This window comes from Epinephelus lanceolatus, chromosome 9, assembly GCF_041903045.1.
Source record: "Epinephelus lanceolatus isolate andai-2023 chromosome 9, ASM4190304v1, whole genome shotgun sequence".
In the NCBI taxonomy this organism is placed as follows: Eukaryota; Metazoa; Chordata; class Actinopteri; order Perciformes; family Serranidae; genus Epinephelus; species Epinephelus lanceolatus.
Window position 1 is genome coordinate 26,982,416 of NC_135742.1, and position 20,951 is coordinate 27,003,366.

The 20,951-nt window shown below is 42.3% G+C and overlaps 1 protein-coding gene across 2 annotated transcripts in view; it reads right to left on the reverse strand.

The window, feature by feature from the left end:
* edil3a (EGF like and discoidin domains 3a) overlaps positions 1–20,951 on the reverse strand; it is a 148,455-nt gene that overhangs the window by 24,117 nt on the left and 103,387 nt on the right. For both annotated transcript variants that reach the window (XM_033620107.2, XM_033620108.2), the window contains exons 6-8: positions 13,742–13,897; positions 12,469–12,613; positions 12,125–12,309 (exon numbers count right to left, since the gene is read on the reverse strand). In XM_033620107.2, the coding sequence (XP_033475998.1) occupies positions 12,125–12,309; positions 12,469–12,613; positions 13,742–13,897 (486 nt within the window). The remainder of the gene's footprint in view (positions 1–12,124; positions 12,310–12,468; positions 12,614–13,741; positions 13,898–20,951) is intronic.

Below are 20,951 nucleotides of genomic sequence, written 5' to 3' on the forward strand. Positions count from 1 at the left end.
GCTAACTGAATCAGCATACTAGCTGCAGGGAAATTGAATAAAATAGAGCCACATTGGACAGGATTAAAATGAGGCTCTGACGATAATGCCTTAATGAAATTTACATCAGGCATGTTTTCAAATTAGTGTGGATTCTTTCGAAAATTCTCCTTGAATTCTTGGGTAATGTTCTCAAGATGATCAAATTAGCAATAGCTGGCGGCAATGTTTTTTTGAACCAACACACTGTATTTATGTCTTCTCAAATTAAAGCACATTTTGTAATATGACAGAGTCCCTAAATGGGTAGCCAGTAGTTAGATATCCAGTATCAGACAGGTCCCATCTGACATGCTTCTCTAGAGAAGTCTGATAATGATCCACAACAATCCCTCTTAATATGATCTTCCACATTCAAAAAAAAAGAAACCTGCCAAGTCTTATAATCATGCACTCATGGCTACACGGGGCAAATTTGATCTTGCCTTTCTGAAATTGGGCTGGAACATCTGCCAAAGCAAGTGTTGGCTGAGGTATTTGCAGTCATGGTTACATCTGTTATCCTGGCTTCAGAGCTTCGTATCAGTGTGCGGTGCCATAACTCAGATTTTGTCAACAAATTGTGGAGGGAAGAAAAAAAAGAGGATGTGATGCAGTTATATTAGACACAGCTGTATATCTGATAATGGATGTCAGAATGAAACTTGGTGTTGTTTACACTGACGAATTGTTGGCTCAGTTGGGAATGCGTAAATCCTAAAAAACGTTGTGTCGGATAATTAATATTGTCACGGTAACTCCTGTGAAGGCTGAATCAAGACAAAATTTACATGCACGGAAGGGGAGATGCAGCCCGGCAGATTAGAAGGTATGCTCGAGCCAGTGTTCATACATTTCATACTATTTTCCGGCATCACAGCTGTGGCTAAATGGTTGTGTGCTTCTCGCTGATTGCAACAGAAACCACCTGGAGACGTTGTCCCTCTAACATTCTGTTTCTTTAATTAGTTCAGCGAGAAAACTTGGCTGCAGGTGCTGTTCTCATTGATTCAGTTTCGTGTGTAGAGTAGTAGGACAAATAATGATAAAAAGCTGAGCAGCCGGTAGAATAAAGGATGAATCTAATGTGATTAGAACTTTGAATAGTCAAATCTGCGGGACAAGTGCCTTTATCTAGTTTCGACCAGATCAATATAGTATGACAGTAATAAAAAAATGCTGGATTTAAGAGGATAGCTTCTGTATGCCGCCTAACAATTCATGGTTGTAGGGACTGTGTTTTCCATTGAGGGGGGATCAAGCTTGAAGGACGCCGAAGACGTCTCACCCTTGAAAGTTCCCAATAAATTCTTGCTGTCCATTTTCCCATGCAAGTAATTTCAACAAAGTACTACTCTCTTGTTCTTGAAATACAGACATGATCATTGCTATTCCAGATGATCAAAATCCCTCTTAAATCCTTTCATGCTACAATGCCTTTACTCTCTCGGAGGCAGCTTTTCTGTCTTTAGAAAGGACACGCTTCATCTTTGCTGCATAAACACTCAAGAAGAGATGAGAGTTTCAATGGGACAAATTAAAGCCATTCTCCTCTGTGGATGGATGAAACAAACACCCAGCTAATTCTATTGATTAAAAGAAATAGAGTTTGTTGTCAGCAGCGCTGTATTTGAGGTAGGGATTTGATTAGGAAGCTGTGCGCGACAAAATTGGTGTAATGATAATACCCGGTTTGATTACAACAAATGCACGCTCACAGGCGCTGAGTGGGAATCAATCTTGCATTACATCTACTTATTGTTCCTTCTAGCTTCTACTCCACATGGGACAATGCTCTATGTGAAGTGTCAACATGCATTGATGCTTTAGGAAACATTGGCAAACAGCCGGGGTAATTTACTTCCGCAGTGTATTAATTCATGCCATTGCAATTCACGAGCACATTTAGAAATACACAACTGAGTAAAACACACTTTTAAATTCTTATAGTATAATGGCCATTTTAAGACAATAAATGCAAATAAAAGATGATAAAAATAATTTGAAACATAAAAGAGGCACCTCATTGACATGGAAACTGATTCACCCTTTCAACTGTGAATAATTTAAAGAGTAACTACATCCAGGAGTGGGCTCTTCCTTGGAAATTAAATCATCAGCAGGGGGCTAAGACATGCCCAGTCATTGGTAATGAAAGCAGGCACCATAAAGGTCACCTGACACCAGATCAGCCAATAGCAAAATGAATAGCTGAGTTTAAACCAGTAGAGGGCAGTAGCATATTTATGATCCAATATGTAGAAATATTTTGTGTCAAGATTTGGACCTGAATCCATCAGCAACACTACTAAATACCCAAATACATTGGTTTTCAGCTCTTATTTTATTTTCCTATTCCAATAACTGCTGCTTTTGAAATGAACTTTGATGTGAATTCATCTCCATGATAAAGTAGGTAGTTTATCATGTGAGGTCTGTGCACTTAAGTAAAATGAAGACAGACTAAATGACTGCAGGCTCTATGGCAAAGGTGCTCAGACTTTTTCCCTTGGAGGGCCAAAACTGAAACTTAATGGGGGGCCACAGGCTAAAAGCAAACACCGAATTGAACCCCATGATGGACCAACTTTAGCCCGCAGGCCCCTCTTTCCCACTCTATGGTATGCTCCTCTATGGAACTGTAACATTTATTTGATCTGACTTATTATTGTTTCAAATGTAGAAACTGTGAGCGCAGTAAAAGCTACACTTAAAAAGTGAAATCCATTAATGATGCTTTTTGCAAAATTGATTTCATTAAATATTTGCTCTCTACAAAATACATTTCACTGACTTCAGCTGTTCATCTGCTTCCGCCTCTCTACCTGTCTCCTCCTTAGTACCTGTGTGCTCCCATCCGACCAACACAAGTCCCTCCATGCATCCAGCGCTTCACTTCCTACTGCCACTCATTACTGTTACACTGTATGTGTATATCTACTGTCTATCTACAGCATGTGCTCTGCTAGCTCTGCTGCAGTATCTTAGTCTGCAACTGTTTTGGTCAGATTAATGAGACAGAAAAGGCTCTGTCACTCACAGGACAAGGAGAAGGAGACCCAACGCAGCTGGGCAGTACAAGATTGATGATCCCAGATCAAGTGTTGGGTTGCATCCATCTGAGGTGCAGCCTGTGCTGTGCCCAGTCTGAACATGACGAGAGTGTCATCTGAAATTCAGCCTGCTGCAGTCTCCTCTGGTATAGCCAGTGCCACCCCCCTTGGTGCCGGTGGACTCTGGATCCAAGAAGTGCTTTATTTATAAAGCTTTGGACCATCAATTAAGCATATCCTCCTGACCTATAGAAATTCAAGTGTAAGCCAGTGCCAGGGATGAACAATGTTTAGGGACTTTCACATTTCTCTGGTGGGGATTTTTAGCTGGTTAAGAGCCAGTGCTACCTTTTTAAATGTCAGTAGTATGCTAAGGTAGTACGCTCTCATATCTGCATGACCTTGAGGGGTTCCACAAACTTTTGTAGTGTTCCCTGAGTATGCAAATCTGTCATCTCAATAAACATTGTGTAACCACTTTTGCCCATGACAGATCATATCATTCTGCCAAGCACTCCTACTCTTGACTGCACCCTTTTCCAGGCTCAAAAATGATACGCATGGAGAAATACATTGAAAAAGCACTATCTACAGAGTTCATCCATCTCTCCACTTTGCCTCACTTTGACTTGGTTCTTCTTCATAGGTAAGGGCAGGTCTCTCTTTCATATCTTGATTAAAGAGTTTTAAACACTATACCCATCAAAAAAGCCACCATCATGTGCCTTTTATCTAATGTTAAAGCTTGGCTTGTGTGCCAATCATCTCGCAATTATTCAACAATGTTCTTGATGACATGTTCTAATTCTTTGTCTTTGTGTGTGTGGATGACTATTATTTTCTCCAGGTCCCTTCAAGACCATGGTCAACATTAACCTGCTGCACCAGATGGGTTGTTATACAGAAACATCTGAGACGCTGCCATTAGAAATGGGCAGGCACTTCAAAAAATACATGAGAGGTGATTGGATTAAGTATCAGTTAATCACCGTCCAACATGGGGCAGTTAGGAAAAGAGCATATAACAAATGCTACTGCAGTCTCTAAGCTAACCTCTTTAGAAGACGCCACTGTTGTTTTGAACAAACAGTTGCCTCTCCATGTCATTACACACACCTAAACCACACCTGTGACTGTCAGTAGCTCCTAAAATGATGCCAAACACAAACACATTACTCAAAGCTGAAAAGGGTGGATTTCAATGTGATCTCGTTATATCACAATAATCCAGCTGCCATGCAAGGTTAGCTCAGCACTTCTCCAAGGTCCCTCAGCGGGGGAGAATCAGTTTTTTGTCAAATCCAAAAAGTGTGAATTTAGTGTCCGGACCACCTCATTGCTGAGCTTCATCATCCTTGGTGGCCATGTACTGTAGCTACAGATGGATTTTGCCAGCAAAGTCAGGAAACAAATGGCCGCAACCCAGTTCTGTCACACAGCTGCGAGGATTGCCAGCTTCTACCAATAACAACTTCTCTGTTGTGGCAGTGCCATTTATTATTCCTACACTCGATTCACATTATTCACATGCACTCCTGAGGCCTATACAGTGTGTTAGAGGAGCTCAAGCATGTTTCATCATGGCACCTACTGTATATTGATCCACCCTCACCATCATGGTAGTCATTCAGTATGAGGGTACCACCATTACCCTGAATAATCAGAAACTCAATTCCTTTGCATGCCTCTGCAACCGACTGTCACCAGTGGAAATAAACTATGTTATTGGCAACAAAGAAACATATGCAGCTAAACTAGTGCTGGAGAAATAACACTGGCAGGGGCCCTCGACAGGCTTGAAAGAGCTGTGACTGTGATAGGTCACTTTACTTATGTCTCTCTACTTGTCTTTTTTTTCTCCCATCTGGGTTTATAGTCTCCCACTGTGCTTTCTCCTTGTTCCAGCGTGTTCCAGCAGAGAGATTCTTTTTTCCCTTGTGCAGGCAGTGCCTTAGCTGCTAAGCTGCCGCTATTTACCTCATCAGCATCTGCCTATGCAAACCTCTGTTCTCGCAGTAGTCATTTGCGTAATTGTTATGTGTGATCTGCTCTGCATATGCTAGTCGACATTTACTCAAGTTCCTGAGATTTTCCTGCTCTGCGTTTGATTAAAAAAACCCTGCTAAATTCTAATCCTTCCTGCTGCTTGGTGTTTTCTTTTGGGCCCAAATGTGCTTCACACCAAACAGTGTTAGCAAAACAATCTAAATATCAATGTCTAATACAATGTTAACATCAGTATTTGTTCACTCAAGTACAAAAATGGTTACTATTTAATTACTGGAGGGTTATTAGTGTAGAACTTCAGGCCTTGTTTACACCTGGTATTAACATGCATCTTGGGTGATTCGATCTCAAGTAGACAGCTCCAAGTAGAGATGTGAATGCAGTCAAGGTGTCCTCAATGAGTCTTGAGATCCAATCATTCAGACTACATTCAGAGGTGGTCTGGGCCACATATGACCACATTCTTTTAGCAGTGTGTATGCTGATGTGTCCCGGGCCACATTGACAGTCCTCCTGTGCAGCTGACATCCTTGCTTTTCTGACTACCCACCAGTTAAGAAAGCTTTCTGTTGCTATCGGTTAGATGCATTGGTAAAGGAACGTCCCCACAGCCGTGCTCCTTTTGGGCCTGCAAACGCCCAGTTTAATGTCTGCTCACTAGCACAAATGAACACAGCAGCAGCTGTTAAACCGTCCCAACAAACTCACACAGACACCGAAACATCTCTAACTAGATGTTAAACCCGTTAATTACCGTTAGCTGTGTGATGCTAACACTTAGCCCCGATGCTGTGTGTGTGCGGGCGAACTCTCACCAATTGTCCCTGGAGCAAAGCTCACACTTCCTTGGCAGAAGTGTCCTAGCGGCAGGGAGGGGCAGGGACTGCAGGGTGCGCTTGTCTCATTATAATCAGAGAGAGAGGCAAGGAAGGGCTGTGAATCAATGCGCTGCACAGGCTCTACAATGAAATAAGATTTATCTCTTTAAATAGCCTAGTAAAGGCTGTTTAATACTATTTTTTTCACAAAATTAGCGCATGTATACAAGTTTTTTAAACACAGGCAAACCCGCTTAAAATAGGCAATAGATTCCTTTCCCACTGTCAGTATACCTGTCACATTCAACGCCACAGGCTGCCGGAAAACAGGTTAGTAAACAGTAGAAAGCAGCATGGAGGTCTGTAAAAACTTTGCAGTGGTTACTTTTTTTTTTAATATATCTCTGTCATATTCAGTCTCTCTTTCAAATTCTGTGCTGACTAATGTTTATTGATGTTTGAGCACTGCCTGGGTGGAGACAAATGGTGCTTTGTGGTGGTGCGTCATTGCATCTCGCCGGTTAAGGGGCTAAAATTAGCACAGTTCACACAGGTGTTGTGTTTCCATCAACGCCTATCAGAGCCAGAGCCAATAAATACCCATGACTACTGCAGCGTTATATGACCCGGGTGTGAATGCCAAAGTAACCTTTCTAAATACATTAAAAGGCCAGATGAGAGCTGGTGTTAGTGGGTTTTTTGTGCTTTGAAAAAGGGGCTTAAGTGTGGGTATTCTTTATTTGCATTGACAGCAGGGAAGTGAGATCAGATCTTAAGAGCCCACTGAAGACGCATGTGGAGACGCATTCTAAAGCCAGCTGTGAACAGACTGAATTAAAGCTGTCCACCTGTGATCTGATTACCCAAGATAATCACCAGGTGTAAACAAGCTCATAGAATTTGTGTTTAAAACAGATTTGACTAATTCCATAGATGCAATTAACACAAGTAATAATGCATGTAATACATAACATGCAGGCTTTTGCTCTACCTATCCATGATGACTTCAGCTGAATTTCCATTTGCACAGGTGCTACTGTAGTTCTCTCAAAGTTTTCACACCCAACTTTGAGCTCAGTCTGCATCGTCAGAGGCAGAGGTGATTATCAGGGTGCCACAGCCACACACCACACATATTTATCACTTTAAGGAGATAATTGGGTGTGAAAACCTTGGAGACAGGGGATAACAAATGAACCAGCAGAACGGAATTACTTTCATAGCTTGTTTTGTAACCTTTCCAGGCTACAAATAAATTAAACAAGTTGCAAATTAAGCAACACATTTTGCTCTATCAGTGTCTACGGACCACATTTGTACATTGCATGTTGGGATGATACTTAAAAAAAAAAAACCTTCAACACATCATTACTTACTGTACAGATGTACATGATTTCTCTGTGGAATTAGGTAGGTTACTGTATTGGGCTGAATTAAATTGGACATTTATGGTACTGTGTTTATGATTACACAGTTGGTCATGTTTGCAGATGTGTATCAAAGGTTTGTCCTTGTCATTGAAAGAGTTGGGGAAAAACTTCTTAGATACATCACAAATCTCTCTTGATGGATCACGTGTCAATGTAGAAAAGTCAATAATCAGAAATTTAAAACCCAATTCTTGGCATTATGATCACCTGTTACAGTTCTGTAAGATCAAGCTGTAAGTTCCTTGTGATTCTAACACTACTTCTTAAGTTTTGGTAAGGATGGCTGAGTGTGAGTAGCTGCAGATGGATACAATCCGATTGGCAACCCCCGATTTAAAAGCCAGCACATTGAGGCATTTAGCTTCAATGATGCATTTTCCTTTTGTTACTATTTTTGCATTAATAAAAGATAATGGAAGTATAATTAATCTGTTTATTTTAATCATGGGTCATCACAATTATACTATGTTTTAAAAGTAGCCAGAAGAAACCCAGTGAGAAAAATCTGGTGTAGAAATCCATAAAAATTAAGCATCAAAATGCATTGATAATCTTTTTATTATAGCATCGTAGCCCTCTGAATTGAATCTGGAGGGGCATAGAGATTCCCACCACTAAATGCAACTCCCAGTGATGGTATGGGAAAATAGTGGAGACAGTGGAAGGCAACAGCCAAAAGCACTAGTGTTACTGGAGAACTCTTTCCAAATTTGAAGATAAAAAAGGCGGCTAAAAATAACGTGAAACAAAGACGTGAGCTGCAGCAATGTGAAAATATCTGAAAATATTATGAACCTGTTCTGTTTGTTTCCCTTGGGAACTATTCTACCACTAACATACACCATATTGTACCTAAACAGTATGACAATGGCAGCATGTGGCACCTAAACAGCTTGTTTGGATCAGGAGCAGAAAAAGAAAATGTTTCTGCTATGAAGGGAAGCAACAGCAAAGTATACAGAGTATACTGTGGAGTGCTTTTGGTGATAAATCTCTCTGTAGTGAAGTGTCTGCACAGCACTATCTTCGGGGGCACTGGAAACAGCCACTCTACTGTAGCTCAACTAAAGGGTTAGTACTTTGTTTAATCTTGTGTACAAAGCTTAAAGATGGCACCCGACCAAAGCGAAACTCAAGGACCATTTCTTATTTCTGCCGCTTTGCCACAGAGATTTGTGAGTTTATAAGGGTGTGTGAAAACATGCTTAAAGTTCTTTTGGAGAATGTAATTTGAGACCTGCTGTCCTTTCAACTCAATTTGAATAACAGCACATTGTCAACCTGCCAATGTCCAGCTCAAGGGTGCTATTAGTCTGATATCTTTACATGTGGAAGGATTATGAGTCCCTTGACAGATCGGTGAAGACACAACACCACTGACTGTTTAACTCCAATACTACATATTGTGTCATCTGGGAAATGTTCTCTTTCTTTAACTACATATAATAAACTGAAGTGAAATGTGTTTAATTGTAAAAGGACAAACTTTATACACTACAAAATTAAAGTTTAAGTATGGAGGTGCTGTGTCCAAAGGCATTCACTCCCTTTGCAATACTTCTCTGCAGCCTTGTAATGGCAAACAGCTGTTTATGTTCTAGAGATAATGTTCTCAAACTTGGTCTAAGATCCATATCGGTATGTCATTACTGTGGACACAAGTTAAAATATGGACTCTAAAATGTTCTTATCAGAGCACTTATTCTCTTTAGTACTTAAGGTTTCCTAATCTTCACTTCCTGTCAGTGCAGATATCGCCTGGAACCTGTTCTAGTGCTACCCACAACATGAGATGTGATTCAGCATTCAACATCGTGATCCAGGAAAGTGAATCCTTCCTAAGTATTTTGTTGACTGCAGTGCAGTTAAGAGATGCGAGATGAAGAGACACAATCACGCCATTCTAACCGTGTTGATTTTTTTTGTCTGAGGAGTGTTTACCGTAATCCACCAAAAAAAAAACCCTCTACACAGTCCTGGAGCGCAACTCGCCAGAAATCTGCAGTGCATGTGTTGCATTGACAGGGACAGTGTGAAATTGAAAAGTAGCTACTGTCTCTCTGGCAATTTCTCTTTGCTATGTGGACATGTTAATGTGCATAATTAACTAATCAGCTTATGCCAGCTGGAACACTTGGCAGCTCAGTCTGACAGCTTCAGCTCCTCTCTTGAAAACATCTTGAAAGATTCTGGTTCGGTCTCTCTCTGTGTAATTTTATCTCCTGCCAGGCCAGAATAACTTTAGCTTGGGCACTCCCCAAACAGGTCCAGTTCTTGGTATTTTTGAGAGTAAGATTTTACTGTTTTTTTGCGGCACAGAATTTCCACTCCGTAAGTATTTAATCGACTTAAAACCATGTTCTCCACTTGATGATCAAATAATTAGCATTCAAATGATTCATTGCATGTTTGAGTTGTGTAATCCTATAAGTGACATGATCATAATTGGAACAATGTGTCATTTTAACCCAGAGAGCCGTCAATGTTTTGTTAAATTGAGTCAGTAGTGTTGAATTTCATGTCACCATTTAGACAGAATTCGTAGGAAAACTACAAAAGGCACCAACTATAATACATGTTTAATGTAATGACTGTATAATAAAGATGGACAACATGACAGCTTCCCAAAAGTGAAGCCAAAACATGTCTATCGCCCCCTTGTGGCTGGCTGCAGTATCTGTCATAAAACCCGCACCCAACATGGGACATGGCTAAGAACTCAAAGTCCACATCAAATAATTTTTTCCCAAAGGTGGTTCCTGGTATTTTAGATTGTTCTTATCATGTTGATGTATGTTCAAATGTTCATTTTTCTGGTGGTGGTGTTTTTAATGAATTATAAGACGCTATAAAAGGGGGTGAGTCGGCATGATTGACAGCTGTGTGGGTCAATCCTTGTGCTCACAATCAGCAGTGCTGCTCACAATTGGGTTGGACAGGTTTATGGGCGGGGACTCCACTTCACAGACTCTGACTCCAAATGACATCAAGATGATAGTGCAAGATGATATTACCCATATGTGGAATATTATGGCTTCATTTTTCAGTCTAAACTTTAGCTAAACAACAATCACTAACATAAATAAAAACATCAAAAACAATCATGATAGAGTTACTATGATGTACTTTTTTGTACTGTCAAAAGGCTAGGCTGCTTATTTGATAAATAAGTAGCGCAGGATACAAATCTGTCAGCTCCCAACTCCACTGTTTGCTACTGAAATGACATCTTGTCAAGTCCTATGCATCAGGGAATCCAGTTTGATATTTCATGTCTGTAAAGAGTTTCCCACTGCTTCCACTGCGGACCAGAGCAGGAGTCCTGATTAATAGGAATACTTATTTTGTCATTAGGGCTGATTAATTCCATTAATCTGTTAGGTTTAAAGTCATTCAGTAATGTCACTGAAAATCAATTAGTTTCCATGGCAACCAGTATGAAGACGACACTGACTGTGGGAGTTTAACAAATGCATATAAGATGATCACTAAATATAAAAAAAGTGGTCAGCTCCAACAGCTGTTATCAGTATTAATGTGGAGCAGCACTTATCAGTGTATAACTCTTGATGTCTGCTTTTCAAAAAGCCAGATATTGTAGACGTCTCTGTGCACAGATATGGTCCTTGGCAGTGGAAGCCATTGATTTTCTCACTGCGTCTGTATAGCATCTCCCCTTTCCTGCCGGCACAGCATGTAATATGAGACCACAAGTTTTCGTTTACCCACAGCAATCAATTTTGCTTAGCCGAGCACCCTGGCCTGGATGCGGCCTGCCTAAGTACCTGTCTCCTCCGACACACAGGCCTGCATACCCTCACCCTGGACAAAAAGCTTTCAGCGTAATAAAAAACATATCTGACTCAAGACCTGGCCAATCTAATAACGGCCAGACAAGTCAGCATGACTACAGAGCGCTAACTGTGTCACTGCCAGGGAGGCGGTATGCGTGGAGCAAGTGCAGCTTAGAGGCCAAGAAATCAAAGAAATCATTCTGATCTTCAATTCCCTGAGAAGATGATCCACATCACAATTTCTTCTATGCTATCAGTTTTACAGCTTGAAGTAAGACGTGGTTTCATTCTCTAAAAGCAAAGAGCGCTTAGTGGCTTTTTTCTTAAAAGACCAAAAAAAAAAAAAAAAAAATCCAATATACGTGGCCATACGTGAGGGCATACTGGGGCATGATTGGGTCTGATTGATATGTATCTTAAACTCCCGGGGGCTTCCATCAATCTCACATATTGTTAAGCAGAAAGACTGGGGTGTAAACGTTCACTTAGAGATGTGTCTTGTCCCTTTCAGGAGACATTTTCAGCCATCAGTTACTGTAATGAAAACAAATGAATTGGCTGTTTTCATAGAGATAGAAAACCTGGGCTGCAGCCAAAGATAACAGGGCTAAACTCTTCCAACAGAGGCAGTGTGGGTGTTGGATTCAAAAGGACTGGCATGAAGAAAAAAAAAAGAGACTACCTATTACTGACTGTTTCGAAGAATAATACTGAAAGATAGCTAATAGAGCGAGGTTTTTAAGATGTAACTTCCTCCACAACTCACACTGTACACATCAATGAGGTCTTTCCCTATGAAATATAATTGAATCCATTGGCATTCATTACCATGTACACGCCATCAATTACTATGCCAGGGAGGTAAGAGCTAATCCTTCAGCAGAGTGAAAACCAGCTATCTGCAAGAAGCGGGCTGTCTGCTGTTTATTTCCCTGCTAATATATTGATTGAATTTCTACAGTAGCTGAAACAGATAACACATTTAGAGACAGATAACATCTTACCTGCAGCCACTGCGACTGGTCGCTGTGTCCAGCTGTCCAGGCATTGACCTTGCCCTGTTTGTCCAAGCGGGCCTTCCCAGGCTCCCAAGTGAACATGTCCATGTTGAGCGTCCTGAAGATGCTTGAGGCCGTGACCTGGTAGTCCTGGATATGGCCTGACTTCATTCCTAGTGGTTCAGAGCAGCCTGGCAACAACAAAAACAAACAGATTTGCTCCAACCCTCTTGACTGCATAAAATATGCAGCATGACACAACATGCAGGAGGCACACTGCAAAGGATTTTCAGATCATTTCATGATTAATTTGTGTGTACAGATGGATGAAACCTGCTCAGCTCACTCACCTGTTAGCTCACAACCGAGCAGCTCCATGCGTAAGGTGCAGTGCCTCCTGCAGACTTGGGGGTAAATGCGCACGTACTGGGCTTCAATGGGAGGGGTGAAGGAGTTGGCTGATGGAGCGTTGTTATCGACGTTTCCTCTGAAAATCTGTTGCAGGGGATGAAATAACAGCAGATGGGGGCGGGGAGGATGGTGAAGCAGATCAGTTTTGCCCTAATGTAGCAGTCTATCTGGCGCGGTCTCTAGTGTCTACTCCACACTCAACAAATTGCTGTCATTCAAGGTCAATGAGCTAGAATTACAGGGAAAAATAGACAATTTCTCGCACCATTTGAGCCCGTAATTCATAAGAACAGTGGTGTGTTTTAAATTAGTGCTCCAATTATATCGCTATACCTTCTGGAGAGTTTTATCCAAATGACCTGAGATAGTCTGACAGCAGCCCTCTGATTTAAATGACTGATGTACTGCATGTGTGAGGCTCAGAGAGAGAGGGCGACAGAGAAAGTGAAAGCAGGGGAGAGGCAGAGCAGTGTGTTCTCATGCGATACAGGAAATGAGAGCTGTCACTGGGTGGCAACAGGTCAGTGTGAGCAAAAATCCCCAACTTCCATGAGGTCAAGGATCAAGGCGTGTGACGACCTCGGACACACTGACAGGTCCTACTGTGCAGGTAACTATCCCAGTCTGCTCATATGGTTACAACCTCCTCCCCAGAATTTACACTACTTATCTACACTTAATCATGCACATTCTTGCTTTCTACATGCCTAATTTTGACTGACAACTACACGCTAAAAAGAAAAATACAAAAAAAAAAAAAAAAGCTGAGATCACAGAAAATCCAAGTCCGGACTCATTGTCCAGTGTAATAATTTTGAAAAGAAGTTTGGAAGTCGGGGTCATTCGGAGCTCGGCCAAATGGAGGACAGCCGTGGTTTGCTGTCAGGAATGATAGAACGCTGTGTGGCCTATTTGGTGGCTGTTCATCCCCAAATAGTATAAAAATTCAATCTAGAAGTCATAAAAGTGGAGGGGGGTAAGGGGCAGCAAGATGGGCCCGGTGTGTGCGAGCTAATTAAAAAGCCATCTCATCATGTCCTCTACCCTGCCCTTGACTGAGTGCACAGTCTCTTGTCGCCGTGTGTGCACGTGTGCGAGTGCGGGCATGTGTGCATCTTTGTCTGTGTATTACAGTGTGAGAGACTAAAGGGAAAAAGTGGAGATGTGACAACGGGTGTGTATGTGTTTGTGTGCCCACATGTGTGTACTCACCATATCATCATCTCTGCCCTTGACTTTGTATGTTCTCCAGGTCTTCCCGTCATCACTGTAGGCTACTTTGTAAGACTTGACGTACTCTGGGCTGCCGATACGCTTTGCACCCTGGGTAATTAGGCCCGTGACCCTCATCCTCCTCTGCAGGTTTATCTGCGGATTTACCAAAAAAAGGCAAAATCAAGAAATTATTGCTTCATTTTTAGACAGTTTGAATGTGTGTATCTGTGTCTGTGGGCGTGCATGAGCAGTGTGTGCACACAAGTCATGGGAATCAAGTCCCCGTCTTGTATCTTTTCTGTCAGGGCCATCCATCTTATTCAGAAAGTCTGTGATCAAATGGAACATTTAATCAATCCTCACGCTCCAGATCCAGTCTGTCAACCCTGTGCAGACTGTCAATATGGTGCCAATGTAAAGTGGCTTGGAGAGCTGAGAGGAAAAGAGGGAGCTAAGGAAGAGGAAAGTGATGAATGTTTCCATAGATCCTGCTTAGCGCACACGAAGCAGGATCATTGTTATCTACACACCAGTTTAACGTTTGCCTTGCCACTGACAGGACACTAGAAGAGTCCATTCCAGCAGAGGAGCACCTATGTCCACATTATTTCCTCTCACAAATTAGGTTGGTGTGTGCACTGCATGGTCACAACTAAAGTCAGTACTAAAGTGCCACATCACTGATGGCAGCAACATGATGGTTTCTAAAGGATCCCTCCATACAAGGCCAGCATCCCTCCTACAAGTCATTCCACCAGCCATCTAATGCACACCATTCTGCCAAAACATTAAAAGCACTTACAAGTAAAGTGAATAACACTGATCATTTTCTTGACACACTCCACCACCTAAACACAATTGCAGACACTTTCCAAATGCAGTGGCACCCCCAAACAGGACCATGCCATGACCCACTGCAAAAACTGCTCAGGAATGGCCAGAGGAACATGACAAAAAGCTCTAAGCGCCCACCTGGTCTTGAAATTCCCCAGATTCCAATATGATCTTGCATACATCAGACACACCAGCATCCCACCTGATTACCAACAGGACTCTAAGGATCTGGTGCCAACGCCACAGTCCCTGACACCACAGGACACCCCTCCCTAGGGGTGTCCATGCCTCGGGAGGTCAGAGACAGGTCCAATCCAAGGAGGCCCCACCATTAATCGAGGGTACCTCCATAGCCCATGAATGCTTGATCGGATTGGGATCTGGGGACCAGGTTGATGCCTGGAACTCTTTGTCATGTTCTTTGATCTATTCCTGAACAGTTTTTGTGGTGTGGCATGGGGCATTGTCCTGTTGGAGGGACCACTGTTTATCAGGGAATGCTGTTGCCATGAGGGGGGGGTACTTGGTCTGCAGCAGTGGCATCCAGGTGAATACCAGGACCAGTCAACAAGGAAGTGCCAAAAACTGCAGTTCTGTGAATGGCCACATGAGGGTGGCTTCAAAAGCGAGTCAATTTCCATGGACCACAATGTTAAAATACCCCAGTTAAGAGTAGTAATAAAGATGAGGGGGTGAACTTTTATACAAATCATCCGTTTACATACCACTTAGGGCTCTAGTTTCGCAGACCGGGCGCAGCAGAGGCGCAGCGCAACTGCACTTCGCCAACCGGGTGTGGCCAGGCGGATTTTGTAAGTTTGGCACACTGTGCGCCTGGCGCAGCTACTCCTCTATCCCACCTCCGTCCCTCCTACTGGCGCAAGTCGGAAAGAGGGAGGAGAGAAGGCGTGGAGTGGGTTTTACACACATCACACCAATCAAATGAGCCCCTCTCCTCGCCTTTAAATGCACCACGCGAAAGCGTAATGAGAGTTTACTCAATTCGCCATGGCAGAAGAGAGCAGCAGCATCAGACAGCCAAACTTCTCCCAGGAGGAAACTGATGTTTTGGTCTGGGAGGTCCAAGCTCACAGTGTCCGAATATACCAAACTGCGAGCAGACCTTCATGGGCTCATGATGCAAAGGTAGCCTGGGAGGAGGTCACCACAATTGTAAATCAATGTCTCGTGCGCGCGTGCACTCTCTCTTTCTCTCTCGCAGTCTCACTCTGTTTCTTTTCTTTTGACTTTTCTAAGATGACAGATGCTGAATATATACTCCCTATCTGATGCTGTGGCTGTTTGTGGTTGGCTGAGAGGGATGTGAACTCATTAGTTTTGTTAATCAAATCAGGTTGGGTTTCCATTACGCGTGCCAAACGTGCCAAACGGTGCCAAACGGTGCCAATCCCCTTTGATCTGACATCAGATGTGACGGGACAGTCGATATAGAGATACATTTATGTGCTGATTGCAGATAGTTGCATTGAATTGTGTTTTTTTGGCTATTTATTGCATCGTTAATGTGCCTGATATTCTGGGAACTTGCCTGTGAGGTTTTGGTGACATGTGCGCACTGTCCGCTGGTCAGCCAAACTTCGGCTTACACCGGCTGCGCTCCGCCTGCGCTAACAGTAGACCTGGTTTCAGCTGGCGAGCTTTTAGCGCACCTTCGGCGAAGCCTTTTGGCACGAAACTGTCACTGCGCCAAGCTGGATCTGTCGACACCTCCCCCTGCTGCGCCGCCACACCCATCTCGGCGCACCTCGGTTTGCCAAACTACCAAACTGAGCGCACCTCGGGTTGCGCTGCTCGAAACTAGCTCTGTGCAGGGTTTGCCGCCCTGCGCCGCCCTGCGCCACCCTGCGCCACCCTGCGCTGCGCCGGGAAACTAGAGCCCTTTGTCTTAAAGTTACACATTATTAAAGGCAGGGCAGCTTTAAGTGACAGGCTGTCTGCGAGGCATAGCTACAGTCTTTAAGTCAGATTCACCCCTCTCTCCTTTACAGCTCCTCCCTCTTGTCCAAATATGGTCACTTCTGGCTCCAAAAATCCTCGATGGTGACAGCCAAAATGTCAAACTAAAGGCTTCAAAATCCATCCATTGTTTTTATGCAGTGTATGATTTTGAAACATTCTTGTTTGCCTGACAGGAGTCTCAGCTTATTACGCTCACGTAGTGGTGGTTGTTGCTTCCTCCCACCCTCCATCCATGCACACGTCTTTGCCCAGTTTGAATAATCCACCTCCAATTAAAGTATGGCAGTAAGCCTCAGAGACTGACAGTATGAGCGATGTTACACATGCCACATGCATTTTTCCACAGCCTATGTCTTAAACCCCTCGTTGCTGGTCTACTACAAAACTGCCTCACTCTCCCTGTAATTCTGGTGAACTAAAAAATGAGAGAAGTCTCTGGAGTTATTTTCTTGTTTCTCTTAAGGGCCGGTGACAGCTGACGACAGCTCACTTCACTGTGACAACATGAAGAAGCCTGTGGTTACTCTCACACTGCACACACACTGCCTACTTTATTTACTTATTTATTTATTTATTTATTTTACAGTGGATATTAATATTGATACAAAAAGTAGGACAGGATAACACAAGGCAATTTCAGTTTCATAATACTGTAACACACTCATGATAGTCTGTGACAAATGAGATAAAGTAAATAAACGGTGATGACTATTATTCATTAATCATTTTGGCACTACACTCACAACAAGCTGCTTCATTTTCAGGGAAAAAAACACTCTTTGGCTCATCTATCTCACCCTCTGACAAAATATAAAAACACAGCTGTCTAGTCTTCCATAGCTGCAGAACAGAAGGGCAGTAATAATACAGTACTGAATGAGTGTTAAGCAAAGGACCATTAACCTGAAATAGCCAAACCTAAGGAAAGAAATGCAGACTAAAACAGAATTTAAATTACTCCTATGAATTGGAGGAGTATGGCTCAAGGTCGCATTTATTCTTCCCGTTCTGTTTTTTTGAGATACTGCATTCTAGACAACAAAAAAACTTAATGTGATGTTGCAGACAAACAAGACTATATTTCAGTTTAATGCTTGTGAAATTGAAGTCAGTTTCTCTGTAAGAACATGAACCATTTTAAAGCCGATCCACGAGAAATGGAAGTCTAACTTCACTGACAATGACTCCACATTCAGGATGGTATTCCGGGGGCTTGAGCTCATTTTCCGGTGCAGGGATGTTGGCATTACTATGAAATAAGGCAATTTACAAGTAAAATATTTGAGAGTGTAAGCTCAAACATAGCTCACTAAGTCATAAACTCCTTTTCTGTTAATGAAAAAAAAAAACTGTAAGCTGTGTCTCCTGAGGACATTAGGTATTAGAGCACCAGCTCGCACAGATCCAGCACAAGAAAGAACTGTTTATGTTCACCGACCTTGTCTGAACTGTCAAAAACTAATGGAGTAATGAATAATAATTCTATTGCAGCGTTGATTTCCTTTCTAATTTACATTTGAAGTGACATGAGTCAATAACACATACTTTTCCACATACTTAAACCAGCATATCAAGTTAATTATACATAAGGACCCCTCTTAGAGGCTCAGAGCCGCTATGACCCACTCTTTCTCATTCACAGCAGTTCTTCGCTCTTCTCAGTTTTCTCCATAGAGATAGATACTTCTCGCACTAATTAGAAGCCCTGTCACTAAAAGGTCACCGAGGGGGTAATTGGGGTGATCCTTCACATTTTTAATGACCACTCAGAAACATACGTCTATCACCTCAGCGCTAATAGTGATGCATTTATTTGTTTGAGTAAGGCTTCGTTGGCAACATCCTCCAAGGGCAGACCTTCGTCTGCAGACTTATATGTGTCAGGTGGAAGTAAAATACCTCAGTGTGAGAGACAGTACACCTAAAATGCTTAAATTACAAACAAATATTACACTGAGAATTACACATTACACCACAAGAAATTTAGCACCTAACTATTAGGGATGCACCGAAATGAAAATTTGTGGCCGAAGCCGAATATTATTAAACGCTTGGCCGAATACCGAGTACCGAATACCGAATATTGTTGTTTAGCTTTTCATTAGTTTTTGCAGATGAACCCCCTCCAGATTAGTGTTGTCACGGTACCAAAATTGGGACCCACTGTGCGATACCAATGAAAATATCATGGTTCTGAGTAGTATCACGATACCACAGTGAAAATGAGGCAGATGTGCCTTTTGTCATTTATGAAAAGATAAATCACATTTCTATAATACATCAATGATATTTCAATGGAAAAAATTACTTATTGACTTATTCATACTTCAAAAACAGCATCAATAAGTTATTAACATAGGGGGGATCAAAATAAAATAAATAAATAAAATAAGAATCAACCAGCCACCCTCCTCCCCTGACAGTCCCTTCATAAATAACGAACAGTCCCTAAAGTGCGGTGAGGTTTGTGGGCCGTTACCTGCCACAAAGACAGAAATGTGAAAGGCTTGTTTCTCCTCTGACACATCACATACCTGTGTTCGGCTGGCTCGGCTGTTCAGGTACTTCTGGGCAGTCATGACGCCAAGAAGAAGATATTATTGGAACCCACTTGTCTGTCGCCGGTAAACCGATGGCCGCCATATTTGACAGGAATACTGTGTCTGTGACCCCCGTTCAACCCACAACCGATGGGATTCGCCTTTCGTTTCTGCTGCTGGTTGAAATCTGTAGGCTGCTCGCACAGAGTGCTGAATTATTTAAGCCTACTTTGCTCGCTCAAAACTAATGCGAGTGCCGTGACGGGCGGATCGCCACACTGCCGACATTTTATTCCGACCATCACGGCACGCCGTTTGATTGCGCTATCAAAACACGTCGCTATTATTCGGCCTTGCTTTTAACTTATTCCACCGAATACCGAATGTGTGTTTTTTTTGCAATATTCGGCCGAATATATTCAGTTGCCGAATATTCGGTGCATCCCTACTAACTATGTATGACCCCGAAAAAGTTTGTTTTTCGATATACTGTCTTCCTGTGACTATAGCTGTTTCACAAAATTTCCATTATTCTTTAATGCATTGTGCAGTTGAACTCAAATTTTGATGACAGGGGCATAGATGAACTAATTTCACTTACACGCCCATCATTCAGTGGTCACTAAACCTCTTCAAACACAGTCCATCTTCATACCAAAATTGTGATAAATACTTTTATTCCCCCAAAATTAGCATGATTGTCTACTACTTTGTGTATTGCAACCTATTGTTGGTCAGCACAGTGGTGCAGTAGTTGGTACTGTCACCTCACAGCAAGAGGGTTCCTGGTTCGAACCCAGGGTTGAGGGTTCGAATTCCGAGGCGGGGGAGTCCTTCTGTTCAGAGTTTGCACAGAAGGGGCACTGGGTTCTCTCCGGGTACTCCAGCTTCCTCCCACAGTCCAAAGACATGCAGGTTAATTGGTGACTCTAAATTGGCCGTAGGTGTGAATGTGAGTGTGAATGGTTGTCTGTCTCTATGTGTCAGCCTTGTGATACTCTGGTGACCTGTCCAGGGTGTACCCTGCCTCTCACCCAGTGTCAGCTGGGATAGACTCCAGCCCCCGCGACCCCTAACAGGATCAGTGGTTATGGGAAATAAATGAATGAGTGAACCCTAACCCTCTCCTCTAAATTATGTTTGTATATTACTAAACTGTTTTCATATTTACATTGTAATGAGAACATAATCACTGCTTGGATTGTGAGGCAATATTTCTTTAAGTTAATGAAACACTATATTTAGGTTTCCACTCTGGTTTTGCAGGGAGGGGGTGGGGATGGATGGACACGCAAAGTGCAGGACTGTAAAACCAGAATTCCAGATATTTATCAAGACTCTTGTGTTAGGTTAAGGCAGGGGTCAGTAAACATTACCATCTATGAGCCATTTTTGGCTAAAAAATCTTTCTGGAGCTGCAACACATATTTGTGTCTTTTAGTGATGGAAATACAGCCCATTTAATCTAAATGAGCCTAAAAACATTCCTAATAGGTCTAAGTATTCATTAATATGTCTTACAACAAAGTAGCTACTCTGCGGTGGGCTATTTATGATTATTTGGTACTTAAACTTTGCAGCAAACTAATCTGTACACTCACTATGAAATTCTTTGTTTTCTTCAGAGACATTTCTTTTAATTTGGAATCAATAGCTAGCCTCACTCTGGAGACCCAAGACTAGCCATCACTATTAAGATTCGGCAGATTTTAGGAAAAGGCGCCAGCCTGTGGATGTATGACACACATAGATGACAAGATTTTAATCTTTTTTCTTTTTTTTTTTTTCATTCAGTGTATGGGCCACACATTTACTGTATGGAAAATGTAAGAATCACTTTAGGGCTACAACAG